This window comes from Centropristis striata, chromosome 22, assembly GCF_030273125.1.
Source record: "Centropristis striata isolate RG_2023a ecotype Rhode Island chromosome 22, C.striata_1.0, whole genome shotgun sequence".
NCBI classification, from domain to species: domain Eukaryota; kingdom Metazoa; phylum Chordata; class Actinopteri; order Perciformes; family Serranidae; genus Centropristis; species Centropristis striata.
The window spans coordinates 21,642,333-21,669,548 of NC_081538.1; the positions used below are offsets into that span (position 1 = coordinate 21,642,333).

Below are 27,216 nucleotides of genomic sequence, written 5' to 3' on the forward strand. Positions count from 1 at the left end.
TTTTTTTGACAGCTCTTAAATTGTACATAATGTTTGTGACTCATATTGCTGATGCAATGTTGACATTGTTGTCTTCCTGTGCTGACGTTGCAGAATGACGCGTTCAATCACGCTCTGCTCTCCTCCTTTTTTATCTATTCTCTCGTCTTTTGTCACTTTTTATTGTCTGTCCCTCAAATCACCTTGTTTCTCTGGCTCTCCCTTCATACTCACACAATTTGAGTTCCTCTCTAAAACTTTCTGTGTGTGTGTGTGTGTGTGTGTGTGTGTGTGTGTGTGTGTGTGTGTGTGTGTGTGTGTGTGACAGAGAGAGATTGGGTGGGAGAGAAAGAGGGCATGCATAATTTAGGCTGCTAGGCTGAAGCTTGTCTGTGCCAAAGAACTGGACCAGAATTCACTCAGATCTCCCCTCTGTGCTCCCCTGTCCTTGCTGCTGTCCCCTAAGCTAATTTTTTTGATGTTTTCATTATGTTACGGGGAAGCATGCCTTGTTTTTTTTGCTAATGATCTTGGCTTAGCTGGTGGTGTTAAAAACTTTAACTGTATACCCCTTAATATAGACATGTCCTTCCTTGGTTGGTCTAAAGATGTAAAAAAAAAAAATACAAAAATACAAAAATTGCAGTTTGCAACTATGATTTTTGAAAAACAAGACTAGAAGTATACAGCCATGCCTTACCAAAATCATGGTGATACGGGAGGAATAGTCAGAGGATCATCAAAATCACTCATATCATCCTCCCATATTGTAAAAAGTGAGATTTCTCAGTCTTTTTTTATTATGAAGCAGATCTTAATGCTTTATGAATCCTGTGAAAGTATCAAAATGTCCAACCCACAGAGAAATGCACACAGCCTGTATTCAGAAACTGTGACTTTAAAAGACCGTCAGGACTTTGTAAGATTGCAATGTCACAACTATACTATGTATAGGTAGAAAGTGCCGTTACAGTCATTCCCCGGCTGCAATGATGGTGCAGAGACACTGGGTGCACGTAGCGGTTTCACACAGCTGGCGCACGAGCCAGCAAAAAAATTCTGAAATGGAGGTGGAAGGAGGTGTCACCTTAAAAAACTTGTTCTAGTGGAAACCCAAAAAGCAAGTATGAACTTGAAAATGAGCACAATATGTCTAATTTAATGTGTGTACAAAATGTAATAGCAATCCATCTCGACAGACCAACAACTCGAGCCTCGAGCCTCACGGCCAAAAAAAGTTTGTTTGTGTTGTTTTTATTTTATTTAGCATATTTGGCCTGTACTGCACTGCCTCAATGTTGTTCATAATGAATGCTTAATGAAGACAAAGCTATTTTTTGTGAAAGGATGTCACCGAAACAGAAGTTTTAAAGTTAGATGTTGTCTTAATTTATAAGGATTCATAAGTATCTTTCCAATTATGTTATATAGCTACGGAAGTAGAGAGGTTTTTGTGACAGAAGCAATTTCATTACATTTTTTTGTAAACAGACATTGGAAAAAAATATTACAACTATCTTTTGAGGCTGTCTCATATTACAATTTTCCAGGGTAGAGAAACATAGATCTCTTAAAATCCCAACCCAGATTTTTTTTTGACAGTGAGTTTCAAACAAAGCCAAGAAGCAAAGATTTCTCCACTCATCGCCGATGTAGCTCATCTCTAACACTGACAGCACCTGAAAGTCTTAAACTTTATGCATGTAGCTAATACTTGACATCAAAGTGCAGAGTTTACAGCAGCTCTGTTTACTGTTGTTTGGGAGCACAGAGTGTGTGCCAACCTCATTCTTCCTCCTCTCATTTTTCAAGCTGCAGCTAATATCTCTATGCTAATATGAGAGGGCAGCTCCACACCTCAGGCCTCTGGGTTTCCCGTGTTTTGAAAACCCCAAACATGTGGGCTGATTATTAAATGTCTCTTGGACTTTTTCCTCCCTCCCGTTCTGTCCCCTCTGGACGCCGCAGTGCCTGCACCTCACATGGCCCGCCGAGGTGACAAAGATGATGAGCTACTGGCTGTTTGACACTCTGAATACAGGACATGTGTGCACCAGGAGACTTTTGTGTGTGTTTGGCAGCGGATGAGGATTGGTGTGAAAAAGCTGTGACAGGCTGACAGAACGCTTAACCACATCCTGTTCCTGCAGGTTAACAAGTTGGGAAATGTTTTGATGGAGAGAGATGTGACTCTCTCTCATGCTGAGTGCTGGGTTGTTTGTCTTGTTTCATGTCTCTTTGATAAAGCTTCTTCTTCTATCTCATTTATCTGGCTTTCCTCTTAGAAACCACACAGTGCAATGTTTGTATGAGAAAGAACATAAGCCAACCCATAGACTTAATATTGTTCTTTATACAGTATATGTCCGCATAATTAGATTAGATTAGATTAGATTCAACTTTATTGTTGTTCGCTGCCTGTTTATTGTTATTGTTCGTCTGTCTTGTAACTTTTGACGTGTGCTGCTGCCTTCTTGGCCAGGTCACCCTTGTAAAAGAGGTCTCGATCTCAATGGGTTTTTTATCTGGTTAAATAAAGGGTAAATAAAATAAAATAAATTGTCATTGAACAGAGTAACAAGTACAGTGCATTCAGTCAGGAAGTTAGCTTGGATATAGACATGTTACGTCCATGTCTAGTAACTACTGATGCAATGAAACCATAGAATGTATAGAAATAATCAACGTAGTCATCGTGACGTCACCCATTGGTTTGCGGACCGCCCGTTGGAGGCATCGTGCAGTGGATACGCATTGTTCTGCTTCTCTCCTGATGACGGCTCGCCTTGTTAGTGACCTGTCAATCAAAGGTAGCCACGCCCCAAATCATCTTCTATTTTCTCCTAAATGGGGCCATTATTTGAACTACTAACATCGAATTGTCCTGAAGATTTTTTACTAGTGATTGAGACCATAGTGTTGTCCTAAAAAAAATTCTGAGGTAATAAATCAAGTGAGAAGTTTTCTCATTTTGCACTGAAATTAATGGACAGATTTTTTTTTGCAGCCAAACTTAGCACCCCCTGCTGGAATTTTCGGTAGAATGCAGCTTAAGGCAATTCCTGGTTTGCCTCCATGCTCAGACGTGGAGGTTGCCGCCTGAATGAAACCCAGGGTAAAAATGAAATAAAACAGGTAAACTGAGTAAATGCAAAAGTCAACTTTTTGTGAATACAACAAAAAATAAGGTGCAAAGGCGACAAACTCAAAACTACTTCCTCAGCACAGAAAGCAGCAAAACCAAAATAGAATTAAAAATAGGGAACACCTCCTAATCACAACTTCTGTACTTTACCAACGACAAACCTTCTGCATCCCGTCAATCAGTAGTCGCTTGCAGGTGTGCCCAACCACTCATTGAAAAAGTTGTCTCTAAAAGGAGACAACGAAAAGGGAGACAAAGAAAAAACACACAAACCACAACATGAATAAGTCATTTTTCAATCATGATACAGAGCAGCTCGGTCTTAACCTGTTATCTAAACTATGTTTGGCTAACTTCATTGGAAATAATTTAAATGTGGAATATGTAAAGACACAAAATACATTATCTAACTTGATGTCTATGTTCTCTTTGATAGTGACCTCTGACCTTTTAGGGATGTTTGTTGGTCTGTCCAGAGTCAAATATCTCAACAATAGTTACATGGTTTGCTATTACATTTATTAAGGATTAGGTAGGATTATTATTATTAGGTAGGATTATGGTGACCAACAACACCAACTAAAACGTTTTTAATTATTTTTATTTGTTAATATTACATTTGTTAATTTGCAATGTGATTGATACCAGCTAGTCTGTGCCAGATAGCTGGTTAGAACTAGCAGGCTAGCGTTAGAGTGCTAGGGTTTTAGCATTTTAGCGTTAGCTTACAGCACAGGACAACTGAATCAACTATTGACGAGGCTTAGGGAGGTTGATGGGATGATGGAGTTTTGCACACATTGACCCAACCCCATTACAAACAGTACACGTAGTATTTTCCTGCATATTCTCAACTAAAGCTAATCTTAATAATTTAGTTATATTTATAGGTAGTCTTATCTATAACAATGATATTTAATAGTTATTTTATAAAGATGATCATGTTTTGAATATAAAATAATAATACAAAGTAGCATAAAATGGAAATTAAAGTACCTCAAAATTGTACTTGAGTGTAGTAATTAAGTAAATGTAGTTGCTGTGGACTTTTAGTCTAGTTTGCATATTAATTTTCGTCCCATTATGATTGCTGTTAACAGTTATGTAACTCTTAGTTGCTCAAAAGTAAATGGTCCATTAGTCTTTGCAGTCTTATTTAGCATTTGTATAATTTCACCTCCTGTCTCCACCAGAATGTCATTGTATGCACCTTGTTAAGGGCTGAGGTCACAGCTGAATAGAGTTGAATTTGGATGTTACATGCTGCTTTGACTCATGCAGTTGTTAAGGAGACTGTAGCTGTGTTAAAAACAACAACCTTCCTCTGAGCGACGCCAGGCTCGCGTGTTTGGTGTGAAAGCCCAGTAACTCTCCGTCTACTCATTACTGTCACAGCTAAAGGGCAGGAGGAGCTCTGTTTGCACTCCCCAACATTGATCACTCTAACCTGATTATGTCTGCAGTTCATTTCTTATGATTGTTTCTTGTTGCATCGCAGGTGCGTGTGTATTTATCTCCGTTTGTGTATTTATGTTGTGTGTCTGAGAGAGAGACAGAGGAGGAAAATGAGTGTTGATTAATGAATCATCTCTCTGCTTTTGTCTTGTCAGGACCCAGATTAACTTCACCGTGGCCATTGATTTCACAGCTTCCAATGGTGAGCCTTTCAATAAGCACACAGACTTTAGGAGTGCACACACACTCAGAGAGCCACACTAAATGCCTAGGGAGCGTTTATTCAAATATATGCAGATGGGGAATCAAGTGTTTCCTAATAGCCCTCTCCATCACACCTGGCAGCTTAAGCTGAGTGCAGTAACACGCTACGATGGCTGTGATTAAGGACTGTGTTATCCATCTACCCTTGAGCTTGATCCGAGCAGGACAAGAGGTGGCAATAGAGACAAATCCTATTTGTTGAAGTTTGAGGTTAAAGTGTATTTGATCTTGTCTGGCTCTAATCAAAATCTCAATTTAGACTGAGATGGCAGTTTACTAAAACTACAACTAAAAAAAGCTAATAAAAAGTTTGTAATTTACTAATTGCTAATTTACTTCCAGCTGTGGCATAATATATGATTTGTTGACATCCAAACTGGGACCCTTTGTTGGTTGGTTTTTGGAATCACTGGCTGCTTACTATCACTTACTTAAAGTAAGAAGTAAATGTATTAATACCATACTGTGACACCACTACAAGTAAAAGTCCTGCATTCAAAACTTACTATAGTAAAAGTACAAACGTACCAGCATCAAAATGTACTTACAGTATAAAAAGTATAAGTACTCGTTCTGCAGAATGGACCCATTCAGATTGTTTTATCTATTCTAAATATATTATTCGATTATTTGTATTGATGCATTTATGTAAGTTTTGTAAATATAGGGCTAATTATAACTACTTAATATACTATTATGTGGTTTAATTTGAGAAATCACTTTAAATTTATCATGTTTTAATGTTAAATCTTCACCTTGAAAGTAACAAAAGCTGGCAGCTAAATGTACAAGAAGTATAAAGTTACATAAAATAGAAACATACGATAAGTACATAGTACTTGAGTAAATGTACTTAGTTACATTCCACCACTGACCACTGAACAACAATTTGGGGACATCATTAAGAAGTTCAAGTGGCTTTTCAAATATTCATAGTGGTTCCCATAGGTGAAGACAATTCATGTTATTCACAACACAAATGTTTAATTAACAACATGGCTAGGTTTTTTCTGGTACTTAAAATGATTCAGACAAAAACGGCATTCTTGACTTTTTATCGTTATAATTTTGGTCAATTACTTTATGATTGGGTCTAACAGTTTTCCAAAGAGAACAATGTAACATGTAGTCTTAAGTATATTTCCAAAACCATTTTAGAAAAGGCATATATTTGTGTCGCATTCTGATCCGATGAGTAATACTCATTTACTTGCATAACAGATAAATTTGGAAGTTGATTCTCCACACTGTAACCATGGCACCTCACCTCATGCAAATCTGAAGCTTAGTTATTGAATACATTTTATTTCCTGCCTATAAAAAGATAGATACGTTGAGTCAACCACAGTGTTCCTCTGGTTTAAAGCAGAAAAAGTAACAAAGACTGACAACTTAAAATAAGTCAAAGTAGTACATTTCAAGTTACCCTTAGGCATTTTCCCACCATTGCTGAGTCTCATCAAGTCCTTTTAAATCAATACATTTACAAAACATTTAAGCAGAGAATCATCTGACTGTGTGTTTGTTTGTCACTAACAGGTAACCCAGCCCAGCCCACCTCCCTCCACTACATGAGTCCCTACCAGCTCAATGCCTACGCGATGGCCCTGAAGGCAGTCGGGGAAATCATCCAGGACTATGACAGCGATAAGATGTTTCCTGCGCTGGGGTTCGGAGCCAAGCTGCCACCCGACGGACGGGTCTCCCACGAGTTTGCCTTGGTACGAACAAGAGAGGTTTTGGACAAGCATGGAAAGAAGGGAGGGAGATAAAACTTGGATGTGTTATCTGCTCTGGGTTTTTAAATAACTTGGCTGTATGGTGGAGTGTGTATGGCTTTTCTTGGTTACTGACAATAAGGGCGTTTCTCAGTATAGAAGTGATCACCAAAAATACACAAATCTCCAAAGTTTTGAAAGTTTTTGAAACGAAATCACAGCATGGATTTTTGTATGTGATATTCTGGAGGGTTTTCATCATTTTTATCCATTCCCGTTATTTTAAAAAATGGCCAAATTCAGCACAAAATGTGTGTAACAAATGGTTTCAACCCCAAATTTGCGGCAACAACATATGGGACATAGTTGAGCATGGAACTGAACTTCAGAAAGCCAAATATTAATGTCCTTAACCCTAATAAACCTTAATAGGGTTAATTAATTGATAAATGAAGTCATTTTTAGAGATTTATGTTGAGAACAACGTGACTTCACAGACAAATTAAAGGCGACTCCGGATGTTTTAAGTTGGAAGTTGCTTTTATAAAAAGACTTGTGGGGAGAAGTAACGCCAACAATCAACTGTGTATCACAGCAGCCTGACCTTCCCTCAGCCGTGGTATATATGTTTTAACATTATGCTAATGTAAGGGGTCAAGTTCACCAAAATATTACCAAATATGGCTTGTAAACCTATGCATACTTCGGATTAGCCTTTGAGTATGAATGAACCAAGAAGCAACTTTCAGTCTGCACAGAGCACAGAAGAGATTAATGCAGCAAATCAACTTTGGAGGCTGTTATTGTCTTGTAAACCAAAACAGTTTGAGCTAATGAGAGAGTGCCTGTGACAAGAGATTGAAATTTATTTCACAATCCCCAGCTTTCAGTTGGTGCACACTTCTATGTGGCATCGTCTGTTGACCTGCTATCTCCCCCTAAAAACCCACTGCCAACAACCCTAAACTCTGTGTCCAATTGGGCTGAATGACAGGTGGTTAAGCCTGTTTATTCCATTTATTTCCCCTCAGTGCATCTTAAATTCATCATGCAGGTTAATGATGGTTCCCTCCCCTCTCCTTTGGTTAATGCAGAACGGGAACCCTCAGAACCCGTACTGTGCAGGTATTGACGGTGTGATGGAAGCCTACTACCAGAGTCTGAAGTCAGTTCAGCTCTACGGACCCACCAACTTCTCCCCTGTCATCAACCACGTGGCCAGGTAACACATATTACATACAGTACACCTTCATTGATAGGAGTTAATGTGAAACAGTTTTTTATGGTCACATTTTTAAGGCTTAAGTTTTTGTTTTTTAATTTTCATTATACCACATCCACACTTTTTTACACTTACTTGCTCTCAGTGCTTATTTAATGAACTTCAAATCATTAGAGTATGCGTGAAAGAACACTGAGTACATTTCACTTTGCGAAAGACACTCAGCATGTGTTCTCAGGTTTTCTCTAATAGGCGCCTTGCAGCGGGTGTTGCCAGGTAGCTAACAAGAGTTGAAGAGAGCGAGAGAGAGAGAGAGAGAGAGAGACATACAAATAGAGAAAGTACCTGACAACTGATTGCATGTTTATTTGTGTCTCTGCATAGATGAGAACAAAATTTATGCTGCAAAAAAAGCGACACAGACATGTGCTTGAGACAAAGTTCTGCAATAAAAAAAGATATTAAGAACCTATTCATGCAAGTGTGTAATTACAGAGATGTACTCAAGTGAAGCCTCATCAGGTTATTTCACATATAGATAATTTGCTGAAATCTTAATTGCGTGGTTACACATGAAGAGGCACTCTGAAGGGAAATGGAGAAACAGAGGCAGCAGGTTGCTCTTATATTGCTGGTAATGTCACCTCAAATACCTCTTATCATTTTTCAGTTTTTTTCCATCAAACCCCTTAATGAACTTTACTCTTTGTCATTTTTTTAAAAACACAAACACATCACTAATTTCTTTTGCAGTAATTGCATCAATATCTCTCTTTTCTAAGGAATAGTTTTGGGGAAATTAAATTACTTTCTTGCTTGCTGAGAGTAAGATAAGAAGTTTGTTACCAGAATCACTGTCATTGTGCTAAAGCTGGAAGGCAATTAACTGATCTTAGTTTTGCATAAAAAACAGATCAAAACAGCTTGGGTGAATCCCATTTCTTGATTTTCTCTTTTCAGCACCTGTGCCTTTTTTTTTTTTACACATCACATTTATTGAGACAGTTATACATCAAGTTTAAAACATGTGTGCAAACAGCTTGATTCAACAATTGCAAACAGTTGGACCAGGTTGTCATAAAAATAAATATTTTTTCAGATAGTTAAATAAATATCTTATAAAGCTTGTTATTTGTGGTTATATGTTCTAACAGTTTATTTGTTTGTACATTCAGATAGGAAAGCTGTTGTTTGTTATGGACAGTCAGCTCTGAAAAGTTTGGCTTTTTGCAGAACAATTTGAATTTGTGAATGCAAAATATAGTCAAAATAATAACTAGTAATAAATTCAGATTTTTCGGATTACTATTCAGATTTTATTTAAGGGATATGGATCCTTTCTTTCTTCCCCTTGTTTCTTAACAAAATAACCAAAACACACGTGTTGTAGCAAAATGTTTCTATTTCAGCTCAATGTGTTTCTCTTTCTTGGTCTATGCAGAAAACAGAAGACAAAGCCCAAAAATCTGATTAAAAAGTAGGCAACAAAATGTTTTTAAACCCACACAGGAAATTAAATAAATATGTAACAAAAGCTTTCTGAGCCAGACGACATCTCATTAGCTTTTGCTACAAGATTTCACTTTAAGACGTCCCAGTTTGATAAATACAGCACTAATCAGAGCACAATCTACAAACTCATCCTCATAAAGCTCATTCAAAACTAGTTGTAGATACATGGAGCATAGAGCATAGATACATTTCTGCAACTTTATTGCCCATTTGTCAACTTCAAGCCTGCAGTATGTTACCAAGCACAGGGTGTTCATTTTTTTATCTTCAATCCCACTGCCACCTCCTCTACTCTGTTTGTCCGCCTTAACCGCCCTCATATTTCAATGATTTCTTTCTTCACTCCCACATGCAGCTCAGTAACTTTTCTGTTGTAACTTTAATATGATGTTAATTTGTGAGAGTTTGAATGCTTTCTTTAGTAATAAGTAAACACATTATTTGTATTGTATTGAGGTGACTTCATTACCCATAAAGGAAGAAAACCGAAAGTACTAAAACTTTGGAAGTTAAGACTTGTTGTTAGCGAGCAACTTGTAGCCTTTTTTGTCACAAGATAAGCCCTGTCTCGTTATTTTGAGATAATCTACAATATATTCACTTCCTTTCTCCACCACTCTTTGCTTGTCACCTTATGTGTCTGCTATGTTCTGATCATCTACAGTGAGAGACAGTTAAACATCAGTTCGCACCAGTAGGGAGGAGACAGGCATACTGTATCTAACCTCCAGTGCAGAAAGGTGAAGCAGCTGAAATAACCTCAGGGTGTAAATATAAGTAACAGTCGGTTCACGACACATGGGATTGAAAGGTCGCACTCAGCCTCGCAGCAGAAACAGAAAGCCGTATTGAGCTGAGGATCTATACAGAACTGACTAAAAGAGAGGTGTACAGAGAGAAGTACTTGACATATTAAGATCCTCCAGAGTGGGAGGTAAGTGACATTTATTCAATGAGCAACATCCTTTTCAAAGGATTGCCTCATTGCCACTCAACTATCTGCGTCTACTCTATTTAATTTGAGAACAGGCTGAGTACTTTAATTAAAACCACACAGAATGAAGCTAATACGCTCAAGTAAGAGTCATCAGGGTAAACAAAAGACGTGGTGACGGAGGAGCAGAAATAATGACAAAGTGGTTTTGTGTGTCTTTGTGTGTAGGTATGCGGCTTCAGTGAAGGACGGCTCGCAGTACTTTGTGCTCCTCATCATCACAGATGGCGTCATCTCAGACATGGCACAGACCAAGGAGTCTATTGTCAACGTAAGTGCATCCGCTGTAGCTGTTAACACCTGACCCTGAACTCTAACTCCCAAAACAACAGACGCCTCACCAAAAAGAGAATTCAGTTGAAAGTGTTTCCTCATTTAGCTGTCTTTTTAGTTAGAAATGTCAGCTGCAAGTAAATGGCTTTAATAGTAATAATTATGTGAAACTTGCAAGAAACTATACTGGGTTCAAGCACTCAATGCAATTGGGAACTGAAGTCTGACTGACGTGGAGAAGGTCAACAGCATTGCTGAATTAGTTTTAAAGTGGTGTGACATTTGTTTGCATGCTTGGCCAGGCATTTTTTACTCCTTTTTATATTTTTCTCACTGTGGCCTCACTTTTCACTGCAGTATACTGTCTTAATGGATACAATACAATCATGGCTAGAGGGCAGGGTAAACTCAAAAACGTCTTTTTTTTCGGGCTGTTGAAATTTCAGCCATTTCCTTTCTTCCGGAGGGCGAATCGGGCTCCGGCATTTATATTGGAGATATTGATCAGGAATCTATAGACCACAAGCATGTCAGTATCGTGCATATCGTGTCGGGAAATTGCAGAAATAACGCTGCAAAGACATCATGCTATCTCAATGAAAATAGGCTAACTTATGGAACATAGTTGAATATGGAAAATGGGCTTCAGAAAGCATAATATTAATGTTATGACCCCTTATACACCCTAATAGGTTTCCATAAATAATTAATTAAGTCATTTTTATTAGATATTTTTGACCAGAACAACTGGACACACACTCAAATTAATCTTCACAGCTCTCAGATGTCGTTCACCACTGGCATTTATTGTTGACCTGCTATCTCCCCCTAAACATCCACTGCCCACAACCACCAATTCTAAAAAAAAATACCTTGAACACTAACTGGATAATCTTATACATCATGAACAATGGAATCTACATAGACACATTTTGTCCAGGATGCCACAAGCTCTACATATTGAACTATATACAGTTTTACAACCTCTCTTGTCCTCTCCTCTCTGCTCTGTGTAAATAGCCTGCAGTTCTGGATTTTTGTCATTTTTTTGTCATTGACTGTTGGTCCCAGTAGCATTAAGTGTAGAATTTTATACAGGATTTTTTTACATGCTCTCGTTAGTGCAAACCTGAGACATAAATGTACATATTTTTGGCGAGACATGAATTTATTTTAATGAAAAAAATAACTATTTCGAGCTTAGAGTAAGTTTTTTCCCACTTATGATTCATTAAAGGACCACTGGTAATATTGAAAATCCAAAGATATTTTATGTTGTAACAGTTTCTGGCTATGACGAATGCAGTATTTTCTTTCTTTCTTTCTCTTTTTCTTTCTTTCTTTCTTTCTTTCTTTCTTTCTTTCTTTCTTTCTTTCTTTCGACAGCTGCTGTTGTAACCTGTATACAAAAAAGAAGCTGTAGCTGCTTGTTTGTGTGTAACTGTTACACCTATTTGAAATCAATGTTTGGGAAAGTATTTTGTTGTTCTTTCTTTGTTTTTTTTTAAATTGTTTTCCATTTTAATGTCATTCTGTGTAAATGGTATAAAAAGATAGCAGCAAATAAATCATGAAAACAAATATTCATTAAAACAAACGTCTCTCCAAAAAGAAAATCCATCATGAAAAACAGCTGCAATGAATGCCTTAATTATACAGCAATATGTTGTGTTTCATTATGCATAGTTACTAAAATACAAAACCATGAAAAAATGTGTCCAAATGAGTAGAACTTTTAACATTTGGGTAAAAACGAGTCTCTTAAATCCTCGTCGTCATTACTTGTTTTGCTCCTGGGAGCAAAAATCTGTCTTTAAATGAAAGCTGGAAAACAGCTGTGCCAGTATTTTACTAATCGGGCTGTTAGGCAGCTTTCTGTCAGCATATAGATGTATTAATTATGGAATTACTACATTGAGAAAAGGCACATATGTTAGTCCTTAATAACAGGTATCATAAATCTACCAAACGTTCAGATATTTGATACTGACACATATTTTTACTCGTCTCTACATACCATCCTTCCTTGTAATGCCAACAGAAATATGGTTTGGCTCGAAGCATTTACTACTGTTATTTTTTTGAGTGTTTGCTGTGCCGCCCTCACTTTTGACAGCATGTTATTCACCCTCCGTCCGTCCTCTCCATCAATGTCAAGTCACAGCGTGCTCCAGAGGGAAGCCACAGCGATGTAGGATGCAAACAAAGTGAGCAGTGAACGGCAGCCCGTTTTTTTTAAAGTCAGTGATCCGTTTGAAGACGGAGGAGGAGGAGAGGAGAGGTTGAGAAGAGCGAAATGTTAAGGAGAAAAGGAGAAGGAAGCAAGGTAGAAGGAGGTGGGGGGAAAAGAGCAAAGGGCAGTGGAGACGTAAAGAAGACCTTTACCAGGGGGAGCGAAAAAATAAACGAGATGTTTTGATAAGATCATCTATTGCTCTGCTGCCTGAGGTCAACCCATTACTCAAAATACTCCAAACACGCACACTCTCTTTGTAATACCCACTCTATGACACTCACGCACACATACATGTCATCTATAAGCTGTCAGCGAGTCGTGGCCGTGTTGTTGATTCTCCCGTCTCTAATATTATTCACTGTGATGCCTCGACCCACGCATCGCTGCAGGAGGTGCTGGAGAAAACACACGTTTACACATGTTGGCATGTTGTCTGTGCATGCTTTAATAATCAGTGATGAAGACAAAGGCTGTATCTTCTGCATCCTACTATCGAGCCACATGTGTAGAAATATAGTTTTCACATCAGAAATAGATATTCATTGTTCTTTTCCTGCAGGCCTCCTGTCTGCCGATGTCGATCATCATCGTAGGGGTGGGGCCCGCAGAATTTGATGGTAAGTCTACAAAAACTTGAACTTGTTTTGATTAATATGTTGAAGAAGCTTCTATTCCCACTCCATAGAGTCTGGGTTCTGGGTTGCTGGTCCTGCTTCTGTATATTGCAGGCACTCTTTTCTTATAATTTGAAAACAGTGAGAAATAATGTGCGTATTTTATTTTGTTTTATCTTTCTTCTCTTCAGCTATGGTTGAGTTGGACGGTGATGAAATCAGAATCTCATCCAGAGGAAGATATGCTGAGAGGGACATTGTTCAGGTACACACTCATCAAACCATGTCCCACTGCTGTTTTATAGTTCTCTCATGTAAAGTCTGATTGTAATGAGTTATCCAAAATGACACCACGTCCCACATTACAAATGAGCTCTGCCTCTTGGCCACCTTGGTCCTTTGTAATCACTTTTTTAAAATGTGATGCTGGTGAGAACCACCAGCAGTAAAAATAAAGGCCAATTAAACCAACTACACAGCACTGGAGTACATATTAGTTTCTGGCCACTTATTAACCCAGTGTCCCTCCATTTATCTGTGCAACGTTTGCAGGTTTGTACCTTGGTAATTAAACTAATCATTCATTTAGGAATATGTAGCTTGGAAGCACAAACTGAGGTAATAAACGTCTTAAAACTAGACCAATACAAGGTCTTTCATCAGGTCAATTGAAGGGATAGTTTGGGCTTTTTGAAGTGGGGTTGTATGAGGTACTTATCCATAGTCAGTGTATTATCTACAGTAGTTGGTTGGCACGGCTCCAGTTTGCAGAAGCAAGTAGGAGTACTGACATGGAGGCTGCAGCAACCAGCTAAAAACATCAACATCAATTAAAGTGTATACCTTCAGGGGAGCTAAAGCTGTTCTCTATACTCTTGTTAAAGCCACCAGACTCTTTTGACAAAATCATAAATTTTACATCCAGAACACAGGTCTTCTACGGTCTACCATAGCCTTGATCTTTTAGTGTTTGGGTTGTCGTGTGACTTTGATGACTCCTACACTGCTTAAAAACATCCAAACTTTCTCTTTGATGTGTAAAAGCTGCATATTCCCAAACCAAATGTCAATTAAATCAGCACAAGTGGACACACAATGAGTCCGGAGCTTTTGAGGCTCATATTAGTATCATAACTTCAGTGACAGTGTTGATGTTGGAAAATGTCAGACAGACCATTAGGAAGACTTCCCCCCCCCAAAAAAAAAACACACTCCCTGCCAAAGGATTTGTGTGTGAGCCTTGGCACCATTTCAAAGGTGAGTGACTAAAAAGAACACCTGTCCAGATTGTTCAACTCTGACACCTGGTCACCTCGACCCCTCGGTGTTCACCAGACCCCAGATGGAAAGACGGACACAAATACACCACACAGAGAGATAATGGCATGCTCCCCAGTATCTGTGGAGAGTCTGCCAAATCTCTGTCTCTCTCTGTGTCTCTCATTAAAGTGGATGACCAGAGACCCTCAGCTCGACCTGCAGGGCAGCGTGAGGTCTGCAGTCACTAAGACAGAAGGGACTTTTTCACCAAGCAGAGGCAGAGTTTTTCCTTCCATTTAGAGTTTGGGATATAAAGTAGGCTGTTTTTGACCAGAAAACAGCCGCGGGGGCAATCACTAAAAAATGAAAAAATGCTAAAATATGCCATCGGAAAGTACAAGATTGTTCGGATTAGCAGCTCAGAATCAAAACTGTCATTAGTTGTTCCTTCAGCCTGTCAATCATCCCTTTGTTGGTGTGCTTTTTTATTTGTATCCTCATTAGTTTTGCTGAAAGGGATCAGTCCACAATGGCAAATACCAAAGCAAAGAGAAGAAATGCAAACATTCAGAGCGAGACGTTTGTTTGTTGTGACACAGTAGAGTCAGATTTTTCCTCTTCCGTGACCTTTACGCCGCCGCTGTCACATCTCGCTCCCTCACACCCTCCCTCAGCTAACGTAGGCGAAGGAGGTGCGCTCGTTAGTCCGCTTTTTAACAAGCTGTACACACACACACACACATATACGCAAGCTCTATGCAGAGAAGACCTGGAGATGGTATAAAACTAAGTTTCACTACTGGAACATTACACCAGTTCTGCCTACAAGCTCTCATTATCAGCAAGCTAATATCCCCTGGTGACATGGCGAGGGTTACATTTCGCACCGAGGGTTTCCAGCACAAATTGGCCTCTCATATGATCTTGTGATTGTAGGTGACAACAACTCATTAGGTAAATGAAACTGGATCAAATCGGGCCTCATTTAGCTCCGCAATATAATTCATGTAAGTGCATATACAGTACCTTTTGGTTTATGACACGAGTGGATTGGTATTTTCAAGGAGGCAGCAAATAATGAGTCACATCATGGCGGCATAATGGGTAAAGAAGTCAACAACTTGTGTCCAGAGGTTCCTGAGAAACACACTGAAACACTTATTATAAGTTAGTCTGGGATGAATATCAGTTCTGTGGCTGTTTGAGCGGAAGTAGCACTCTAACAATGAAACTGACCTGTTGACATAGTCCCAACAACAATAGATTATTATAAATGCAGAGACGGTGATGATTCCCTCCGCTCACAGTGTTACAACTTGAGCCATTCAACCTCTGCAACTCATCCAGAATGCAGCTGCTCGGTTGGTCTTCAATCTTCCTAAATTTTCACACATCCCTCCACTGGTTACCAGTGGCTGATACGCTTCAAGACTCTAGCTCTGGAATACTCCGCTACAAGTAGGTCAGGCCCAGCTTATATCCGGGATCTGGTCAAACTCTACACTCCTGCCCATCCTCTCCGCTCTGCATCAGCTAAACAGCTGGCGACTCCCACCCTGCGAGGATCTATTCGCCTCAAAACCACTTCTAGACTTTTCTCTGCTCTAGCTGCCAAACGAGCTCCCCACCGACATCACGACCTCAGACAGCCTAAACATCTTCCGCAGCAGGCTGAAGACCTACCTCTTCCAACAATATTCGGTTAGGTCATGGTCGCTAATAAATTAATAAATACATTTAAAAAAAACGACCTCTTCTTCTTTAGCACATTGCATTACGCTTATATAGCACTCCTGTAGCGGTTACAGTTTGCTCTTAAAACTTTTGTACTTACTTGATTCCTGTGGTCTGAGGCTTGTATCATCAAGGTTGAATGCACTTATTGTAAGTTGCCTTGTGTCAGCTAACTGACATGTAATGTAATGTAATTACACTCAAATGCTGTGATTTATGAAAAAACTGTGAAATTTAGAAAAAGACAGTATTTTTTTAGATCAGTGGTTTTGTAGTATAAATTCACCCAAACTGCAGCCTTTTATACAACCGCGAACTGTATGTGTATGAATAATGACTTTGAAATGAATTTCTAAAACGCTTTTGATAAAAATTTGTTGTTATGGGTTATATTGACAAAAGATCCATTCTGTTGTTTTAGGTAGGAGATCCTGTTGCCAAAGAATGCTCCTGAAACCAAAATAATATCAGCATATCCGATGCTTAATCAGAAAATGGCACATATATAGTACATTTCTGTAAATTTTGATGTTATGATTTATATTCTTCCGTTCTGAAATCAGAAGGGTCAACGTTCTTTGGGAAACAAGATGTTTACTAACAGTTTCTGAACAAGATACTATTGAAATTACATATGGTATGTCATAGGGTTGGGCGATATGGACCAAAAGTCATATCCTGATATATTTAGGCTGAATATCGATATACGACATATATCCCGATATTTTTATGGCAAAGTGAGAGCAAATGTCAAAGTCATAGCCAAATATGACATGTCACAAGTAGTTTTATTGAAACCTTTATGTATAACAACAGGAGTACCTTTTTTTTTTTTTTTAAATCAAAGCTCCATAAAGTGCACATTTAAATAAAAAACATCTTAAATAAAAATAGCCTATGAAATATAATAGGCCAATCTTTTTCTGAAATAAATATATTTATATGAGAAAAGAATAACAAACATTACAAAAGAGCTAAATATGACAAACCCCAATAAGGGCAGCATTTATATTTAAAGAAAGAAAGAAAAAGAACTTTATTGATATATGCGTTATGGTCTAATTTCATATCACATTTAAAAATATATTGATATATTATTTATATCGATATATCCCCCAGCCCTAGAATATCAACTGGATGTTAGAGAATATTTTTCCCCAGAACAAGAATGTATCAAAACACCTAGGCGAGGCCAAGAGGACACATGCACACATGCAGATACACACACAAAAACACACACATACACAAAGATGGAAACTTTACATCATGTTGAACCAGCATTGTTGTTGGATAAAACTTTTCTCTTCACTTTAAGTCAGTTTACTGACTTTTGCATCCTTGTCTGCTACAACAGATGCAGATTGAGGTGTAATTCAGAATACTCAAACAGAAAATGCTTATTACATGACCTGTAAAAAATTCAGAATATTGTCATATTCATCTAACAGTGTAATAGGACTATTCATGTGCATGTTAATGTGATAAATTGCACACAGTGTGTCATACAGACTTTAAATTTGAGAGTAAAACCCCTCTGGTATTGGACTGGGAATCAGTACCAACATGCCCTTAGTTAAAGGCACTAGAGTTGGAATCGTGAGAAAAAGTCAGACAGGTGCTGCATATTTTCAGCCTAATCGTTAATCCCATTAATCCCAAACTTTGCGAAAGCTAACTACGTCTTGGTATGTAGCTGCCGGCTCTGTGGCTGTCTCTTTTCTCCGTCTGTTCAATTTTACACACCAGCAGCCCAAATAGCGCCAATGAGCTTTGATACCTAATACTGTTCATAAAAACATGAGATCACTAATTTGCACATTCTTTGTATCTACATTTGCTGCTCATCTCAGTGACCCTTAGGGATCAGATTATTCTCCAAGTGCTGTTAAAGAGAAGCTTTTGACATTCACCACCTTCTGTTCACAGACAACCAGACACCAGAGCTTCATTTCAGAAAATAGGACGTCTTAATTAGGACTCTGTTCTCTGTGGCAATAATCCTGTAGTTCATAAGAGCTTCTTCCACTTAAAACAGCGAACAAAGCAACTTGAAACAAAGAGGATGAATCATGCTCTATGATTTGAATCATTTTCCTCTTTTTCATCATTCTCCCCACTTTTTTTTTGCTCCCATACATTTCATCCTCTGCTCTTAATCTTTTGCCTAATCTATGTTTGGTCTTTTCATTCCATCTGCTCTTTTTTCAGCAATCTTCTCTGTGACTGTCCTCATTTTGGCTTTACTAAACCGACTGTCTCTTCTCCTGTTAGTTCCCCCTCAAAAACAATGTTAATTTAAACGTTTCTGAAATCAAACCAATAGCCTACATCCCAATAAACAGAAAAACTAAACGAATACCATCACAACATAGACACAGACTCTTGAAATGCATTCTCCTGCAACAAAACTGCATTGTCCATTATGTTTCCAAATTAAATTTCACCTTGATTTTGTTTGTTCAGCGTATCATAAAAATGTTTTTAATCCAAGTCCGAAGATGTCCGTGCATGGTGCAGGTCAGGGTTAATAAATGGGTCAAGGAAACATGCCATGTGAAACCAAAAGTCAGCTGACTTATTAATAGGGATGGGAATAAATAATCGATGATCGAGTAATGGTTGTTAAGAATTTGGTTGAACACGTGGAATTTTTAATCTATTTGTGTATTTTTTTTTTATTATTTTATCTCTGACTGCGTATCAGTACTCACTGAGCTGAAACACTGCCAAGCCGAACGTGAATAATCCAATGAGCTGAGAGTTAAATTGGATAAAGCTTCAGTTTGCAAACTGAAAGTTACAATAACAATTATAAAACACACAGAAATACAAGAGGATTAATTTGGGCAAAACTAGCTTACTGCATCAAACCTTGCTAACATGAAGTACTGAGTTTAATTTTATCCAAAAGTTTTTTAAACACAAAACACATTTAAATATGAAGATTACTGTGAACGCTAACCTCATGCCTCTAAGAAGGCTTAAACATAAATCATTGAACTCCTTGACGTTATCTTTACAGTTTAATATCAGTTGATTTAGTTTTACGATTGACAGGAAGTCTCTTTTCGTCCTTTCAATATACAAGCGTCTGTTATCAAAACAGGCTTTTGCATATTTCTCTATATATATTTTTTATTTTGCATGTTTTTATACATACTGGAGTATGCATAAAAACATAGCGATTAATTGATTAATTGATCATTAACATTATAGATAATCGAGTTGGCAGGCCCATCCCTATTTATTAATGTAACAAATATGCTAATTTTACCTCAAACCATGATACTTACTTAGTATAACATGAGCAGCTTTTGTGCCTAAACTTTACCAAACTGAATATTTTTCACAACATTAAATAGTTCGGGATAGTTCGGGAATAGTTCGGGATTTTGGACAACCTGCCGCATTGAATATTTGGCATCAGTGTAGTTGATGCAAAGCTATTAGCTTACTTTCTGAGGTCCGGTGTCAGAGTTTTGTCTGGTTCAGACCGTAGAATAGATAGTTCTGGCAAGCTGGCAGAATCTACAAGGTTTACGACACGCTGCAGCCGGCTTGTATGCTGTACTGTCTTCAGCTGTCTTTGTATTTACTTTTTCAAGAAACAAAATATTGCCAAGTGAAGTTGGTTTCTGATATGCATGAGGAGCATTGTTTGCTCCTGTTTCGAATGCACAGCCTGTTAGTGCGCACATAGTTTTGTGGAGTGAAACCTTGTAGTTTCCTTGTAGTAATGTCCAAAATCCCAAACTACCCCTTTAACCACATGTTTAATGTAGTTTTGTTTTAAATAACATTAACCATGTGTTCAAATAGCGACTGTGATCTGGGAGAGAATTTGTTTCCCTGAAGCTGTAATTGAGAATGCAGTTTTGTTGTATGGGAATTTTAACTTTTAGGAGAGCAGGCGTAGCAATCTAAATAAATAACAAAACATTAACGGTTTTAGTAATGAAAAAATTGTTGAAACAATGGGTCTGTGATTTCAGACAGACAGACGAAAGAGAAATGTAACACAGAAATGTTTCAAATTAAAGTCTATATAACTCTACATTGAATAAAAAAATTACATTATACCTCAGCCGTTACTTAACTTTCATAACTTACTTATTTTAACCCAAACCATGATCTAACTAACTAACTGACTAACCCTAACCAACTAGATTTGTTATACTTCACAGCGTTAACAATGTTTAAGACTGCCACCACAATCCAGGGGAACATTCCCAATGAAACGCACATGAGAATGCAGTTTCATTGTCTGAGGATGTGATTTGTTAAGGGAAAGGGTTAAATATTTTCACTTGAACTCAATTTCTCCTCTCTCCTCCTTCTCAGTTTGTCCCGTTCAGGGACTACATCGACCGGACAGGGAACCACATCCTGAGCATGGCCCGGCTCGCCAAAGACGTCTTGGCCGAGATCCCAGACCAGTTCCTGTCCTACATGAGGACCCGCGGGATCAAGCCGTCGCCAACGCCGCCTCCCTACACACCACCAGGGCAACCCATCCAAACCCAGATCTGAGGAACCAGGAGGAGAAAGCTTTTGGAGTCAGGGGTTAGCTGAACTTTACGCGCGAAATACTTCCATTTCCCTAAAGCCGCTCTCCATGCCTTGTCGTCGTGGATCACGGTGGTCTTTCTCGTGTTCAGGATGCTGCATGTCGGGCCAGGAGAGTGTCGCTTATAGAGGACAGGAAAAGCCAATGAGAGTCTGTTTACTTCCACTGTCAAGCATTCCTGTGACTGTCTGGATTTTTTTGTTTTTCGGCCTGAGAAACCTGGAAAGGCTTCGGAGAGAGTTGAAAACAAAGTCGGAATTCAAGCTGGGAGGAAAAGAAGGAAATGAAGAACAGGTTTAGAAACATCGTAAAGAGAATGTCTCCAGATAAAACAAAGGAATCACTTGATCTTTAATGAACTTTCATGTAAATAACTGGACATGTGTCACTTCTTTCTCTATCTCTCTCTCTCTCTCTCTCTCTCTCTCTCTCTCTCTCTCTCTCTCTCTCTCTCTCTCTCTCTCCAACTCACTCATTGTTTACAGTAAACACAACTTTTTACTGTTGATACTTTTATATTCACATTTCAGTATGAAGCTGGTAATATTCTCTCTCTTTCTCTTTTTCTCTCTCTCTCTCTCTCTCTCTTTCTCCTGGCATGTGTGTCAGGTAGCAGCAGTGCAGGTCCTGGTAGCCCTTCTGTACCGTACTGTACCGTGCTGTACCGTACTGTACTGTATTCTGGTGTTTGTATTAACCTTTTGCATGAGTGTAGCCTCAGTCAAGTGCATGCATATAGTGGCCCTGCACTACCTCTTCTATCCATCTGTCTGTCTGTCCATCCGTCTGTCTGTCTGTGGGGGGTGAGTGTCTGTCTGCCTATATCTCCATTTGTTACGACACCCTCTCTGTCTGTCTGTCTGTCTGTCTGTCTGTCTGTCTGTCTCTCTGTCTGTCTGTCTGTCTGTCTGCACTGCTCTCAGGCCTGAGGAGTCTATATCTGTCTCCCTGTTGCAGCTTTTCTTCCTTTCTCTCTATCTCTCTCTCTTTCTTTTATGCCTCTGGCACTTGAACTCGCTGTGCTTTCCATTTTTAAAGTTATAATAGACGAGCTAAAGAGAAAATAATTGTTACGCTAACTGTAAGAGGGAAAGGTTTTAACGCGGAATATGAAGAATAGCATGACATACCCAAATTATTATTAGAGCAATTTGAAATGTAAAAAATCTGTTCCACCCTTCCTCCCAGATATGTTGTTCCTCTGTATTAAGTGTCAAACATATTCAAAAAGCCAGTAAGTGCATTATCATCATTATTTCCAGTGCGTTTAGTGCTTTTTAGTAATGCTAGCAACATGGTTCTGAATTGGTCCAGACTGGAAGACTTTTTGGATAGATTGCCATTAAATTTGCTACACACATTCATGTTCCCTCAGAGTGGATTGTGATAATTAGTAACTGCTAGTGTGCTAATACACTAACACACATTAACTATAAAGCTTGTTAAGTGTCACTGTTAGCACGTTAGCATGCCAAGGTTATCATGCAGCGTAACAGAGCCACTAGCATGGCTGTAGACTCATAGGGCCTTTACACAGAGAAGGCATGACAACACAAACAAGATGCAAAACACTAGTCTGCAAATATTGCGCATCAATGATTCAAATTTGTGACACTTATTAGTTATCAGTAATCACATCATTAGTTATCAAAACATTTTCAGTTGCCTGAACTTAAAAAAATGAGTGAACTAGTTGCACAAATTATTTTGAGTTTTACCTACTACTCTTCGTCTGGTGGTGTCAACATAAAAAAATCTGTTTAGTGTACTAATACATTTGTCCCTTCAATCAATAAGAAGTTTTCTCAACAAATTCTGTCAAGTTTTAACAACTAAAATTAAGTTTGTCCCAGCAAAAATTAGCAACATTGCACGTAAAAAATATTCAGTTGCCTCAACTTAAAAAAATATATTTTGAGTTTTGAGAACTTCTGTCAAGTTCTGACAAATCAAAATAATGTCTAGGGCTTTTATTGTGAAAGATAAGAGCGTGAGGAGTCAATTTAGTATGCGCTGCCTTTGTCAAGCTAGAAAGAAGTAAAAAAAGTTTGCTGTCTTGGTTTGGAGCCTCATAAGTGTACATGCAACTCATAGAGCTCAGCTACACTATTAGTGTACGTTTTGAATAAGGCCACACAATCTGATTGGTTGATGACTTCATTTGTGGTGCAAAACAAAATTGACATGCAAAGTAATTGTACAAAAAAAACGTCACTAGCGTGTAAAGGCCTTAAGCCTTGTGTTTTGGCCCAGAACAAATGTTTTACATTTCAAATCCCAATTTGTTGTTACAGCATTTCATATTTATGCATTTATTTATTTGACTTGTGAATGGAAACATAGCTTCTCTCTCTCTCTCTCTCTCTCTCTCTCTCTCTCTCTCTCTCTCTCTCTCTCTCTCTCTCTCTCTCTCTCTCTCTCTCTCTCTCTCCTCCTCCTCCTCCTCCAAACTGCCTTGGCAATATGATGCCCACGTGCCCAGGGGTTTCGTCTCATCGTGTCGTCTAACACCACGTCCCCGCCCCATGTTTAAAACGACAGCAGCTGCTCTCAAACTAAATACTGTTTGAGCATAAAGAGCCCAGTGGTCAAAAATGCAGAGAAAAACACACTTTCCCTATGTTGGCTTTTTGTTCCATTAGATTTTTTTCAGTGTGTACTTTTTATTGCACCTTTAGCTTTGATATAGCTTTTATATGTTTGTTTTTATGATGTGTATTTTTATGTGCCAATCACGTGTAAAAGGACGATCTGCGTGATTCCTGTCAGTCGCAGACAAAAAGTTTCCAATTTTACATTGTTTCTGAATGACGTCTAATGAAGAATGAGTTGTGTTTCTGTTCTGAATGTGGAGCGAGCGTTCAGTGTCATAATGTGTTTCACTGATGAGTGTTCATGTGAAAAAAGTTACACGACTCTCCTTCAGAGAGTTGTGTAACATAATGTGGAAATGCAGGAAAATTTTAAGATTATGAGTGAATTGTATTGCAGCACCAACAATGTGAAAGGATTTCTAACTCCCTAAAATAGTCTTAAATTCTGGTAAAAATATTATTATTATTATTCATTATTATTATTTTGTATGACTACCACCCCATCCACTGACTTACACTGTTGTCTTATAACTAGAAGCCTTCTTAAAAATGCATTGTTATGTATTATCAACCCAACACCACTTACACACACCATTTACACTAGGTTTTCCATATTGTGTGATTTAGGTGTTACTGACAAGATTTTCAAGATTTTATTCCATACAATAGTCAGATGATTACTGCAACAATGCATTAGTACAATTGTAGTAAAAGAGAAAATCAGAGCTGGGGGAAAGGGGTAATATTCATAGAAAAAAATGGATTTCCAGCATCAATGTGGTGAAGATATGAGATAAAACTCACCAATCCTTGGATCTTTCCATTACGATGAAGCTGTATGAAATCTTTCACCTCATCCAAATCAGTATGGCACAGCAGACTCTGGATGCTGATTTTCGGGAGTGAAGTGAAGCAATTTGGTTCATTGGCCAAAAACTATTAAAAACAAAAACATTTTTGCTGTAAATCTCTGACTTTATAATCAGAGATTAGTCAAATTGTTTCTTGTACATTTGTGAGTTTTTCCTTGTAGACTAATTACTTTTTAATGTCCAAGAACATTGAAGTTTTTTCTTGGAAATTTGTGACTTAAATCAGATAATTTCTGAGTTTTTTCCTGCAAATTTGGGACTTTGTAACGTCAGACAATATTCAAGTTTTTTTTCTTGACAATTTGTGACTCTATCTTACCTTTATGACTTCAGTCTTGGAATATTTCCCCACTTCCCTGGCTCACTTTTTTGTTTTTTTTGTGTGCCATTTTAGTACTAACATTGCTGTTGAGTCAAAGTGTTAAAACATAATTGTGGCAGACACTTGCTTCATAATCTCTCTTTGAGGAGCAGTTGAAGTAAATTTGCTCCACTTTTCTAGCTGCAAAAAGTTTCCTTGTGGCTCCAAGTTGTAAAAAAAAAAAAAAAAAAACACCACGCAAAGTAAGAAACATTCTCAAAAACCTTCAACCAAGATGTCTTATAAACACACAGTCGAGTGAGCGGACATGAGTTTTTATAACTAACTTTTTCTACACAGTTTGTTTTCAACATTTTACATTGCTGCCTTGTCTATTTGTTTGACATTCACCTCTGTTTTCTCACAATCCCCTCCTTTATACACACTGTAGCAAAGTAAACTAACTGCGTGCGTGTGTGTGTGTGTGTGTGTGTGTGTGTGTGTGTGCTGCAGCCACCCGCTGCGTTCAAAGCGTGGTTGGACACATCATTAGTACTGCAGGTCAGAATGAGGAGCTCATTACTGCCTCAGCAAATCTACTGTAAAACTCACATCCTCCAAACAGTTAGACATCCAGCACTGCGGGTCAGAGAAGGGATTTTTATTTTTTGGGGGGAGGTGAAAAACTGCCTGGGAGGAGTCAGCTAAGTGTTTGATGTTAGTGCTTGCTGACAATTTAGTATGAATCCCTTGTGGTAGAGACACATTTCTGTGTATGAAGATAAAAGTGAGCCTTTGGGGGGCAGCCGCTGTGGATTCAGGTGTCAACTAGTGGCTAATGACTAAGGAAAACTAATATGATTTATTACAACTTGAGTTCTATTTTTTGTTGTATTTACTAAAGTAAAGTGAAGTATTTGCTAAATTACTGTAAATGCTCAAATGTAGTTTGTAACATTTCTGAGTTTCTTCTTGCAAATGTTTGACTTTATAATTTCAGACAATATTCAATTTTTTTTCTTGTAAATTTGTTTAATTCCAGAGGGTTTTTCCCTGCAAATTTAGCTTGATAATGTCAGACAACATTACAATATAAAATGATAAATTTGTGATTTTTTTCTCAGAATGTTCTGGCTTCATTCTTAGAACAATTCCCCACTTTTTTTCTTCCTTCAAAGTTGCTTCAAATGCCTCTTTCACAGTCTGACAGCTAACTAGCTATCTGGCCTATTTATAAGCATAGTAAACTGCATTAAACTTACAAGAGAGAGCATTAATAATTGGTATTTAAATAATAGGATGACTTTGAACGATGTTCTTAAATATTGCTAGTATGAAACTGTCGTCTGCATTTATGTACCGGCATCAAAACAAAAGCATGTGGTAAACAAAAGCAAGTGGTAAACTAGCATAATTATTTATTTCAGCTTTGTTTATTTTTCTCCTAAATATAACCAAATAGTTTTGGTGCCTAAACCTAACCAAGTAGCTCTGTGTCACAACATTAACAATGTGTTTTGGAAGCAACCATACGATCGTTTCACCACATTAAATAGATCAGTCATGTTTTGTAAGAAATCATAAAAGCTCGTTCATGAGGATGCTTTGTTAGGTTACATCCTGTCAGTCACATGATCAAAAAAGAAGCTGATATGAGCAACTGGAAACCTGAAAATGTGAGTTTCAGATTTAATGAATTCTAAAAAAAATTCTAGAGGGGAATTTTAGCCAATTAGATTAACTGAGATAGATGGGTTTAAATGAAGCTATTCTCATGATATGTATTCAGCGGTATTTATTTTGAAAGATTTCTTCAATTTCATAATTTACATATTTCTCTTTACACATGATCTACATATTCACTGGTGCTAATTATTTTGTGTGTTTGTCTGCTTTGGGTGAACAGATATTAATATCATTATTTATAATTTTATTATTATTATTTCATAATTTTTTTCATAATTTTATTCGCTCCATCAGCTCATTAACTTTGCCAAGCCCCTGAAAGTGTGTGTGTGTGTGTGTGTGTGTGTGTGTGTGCGTGCATGCGTGTGCGTGCATGCGTTTAATATAGGTATAATTTGTGTGTGTGGGCGAGTGTGTGTCTGTGCGGCGCCTTTCTAAGAGTGTTTTAATAGACCATGTGAGGTGTAAACACACATAAGATCTTTGTTTACTAAAGCTATCCAAATAATATATTGTATGCTCGTCATATCTTCTTAACAACGTGCACTATGTTTGCATGTACAGTTTTACAAAGGATGCACCAGTTCCTTTTGTTAAAAACTGAGTGTTTTGAAATATAAAAATCTATATGAAAATTTATTGTACAAAATGGCCTTAAATCTTTCACTGATTTTCTTGGAATTGTGCGATGCCTTCTTCAGAAAAATGAAATGTTTGGAAAATTGATCGTTCTCTATTTTGTGTCAGTGTTTCTATTGCTTTCTAGTGGATTTTCTTTGCACAAGTTCAA

At 37.9% G+C, this 27,216-nt stretch overlaps 1 protein-coding gene across 1 annotated transcript in view; it reads left to right on the forward strand.

Annotated features, from left to right (window-relative positions):
* Positions 1 to 24,816, forward strand: part of LOC131960422 (copine-8) — a 113,047-nt gene extending 88,231 nt beyond the window's left edge. The window contains exons 14-20 of the mRNA XM_059325643.1: positions 4,735 to 4,781; positions 6,383 to 6,564; positions 7,656 to 7,783; positions 10,458 to 10,560; positions 13,358 to 13,415; positions 13,604 to 13,677; positions 20,748 to 24,816. Of these exons, the coding sequence (XP_059181626.1) occupies positions 4,735 to 4,781; positions 6,383 to 6,564; positions 7,656 to 7,783; positions 10,458 to 10,560; positions 13,358 to 13,415; positions 13,604 to 13,677; positions 20,748 to 20,936 (781 nt within the window). The 3' untranslated portion in view covers positions 20,937 to 24,816. The remainder of the gene's footprint in view (positions 1 to 4,734; positions 4,782 to 6,382; positions 6,565 to 7,655; positions 7,784 to 10,457; positions 10,561 to 13,357; positions 13,416 to 13,603; positions 13,678 to 20,747) is intronic.
* Positions 24,817 to 27,216: the final 2,400 nt, after the last annotated feature.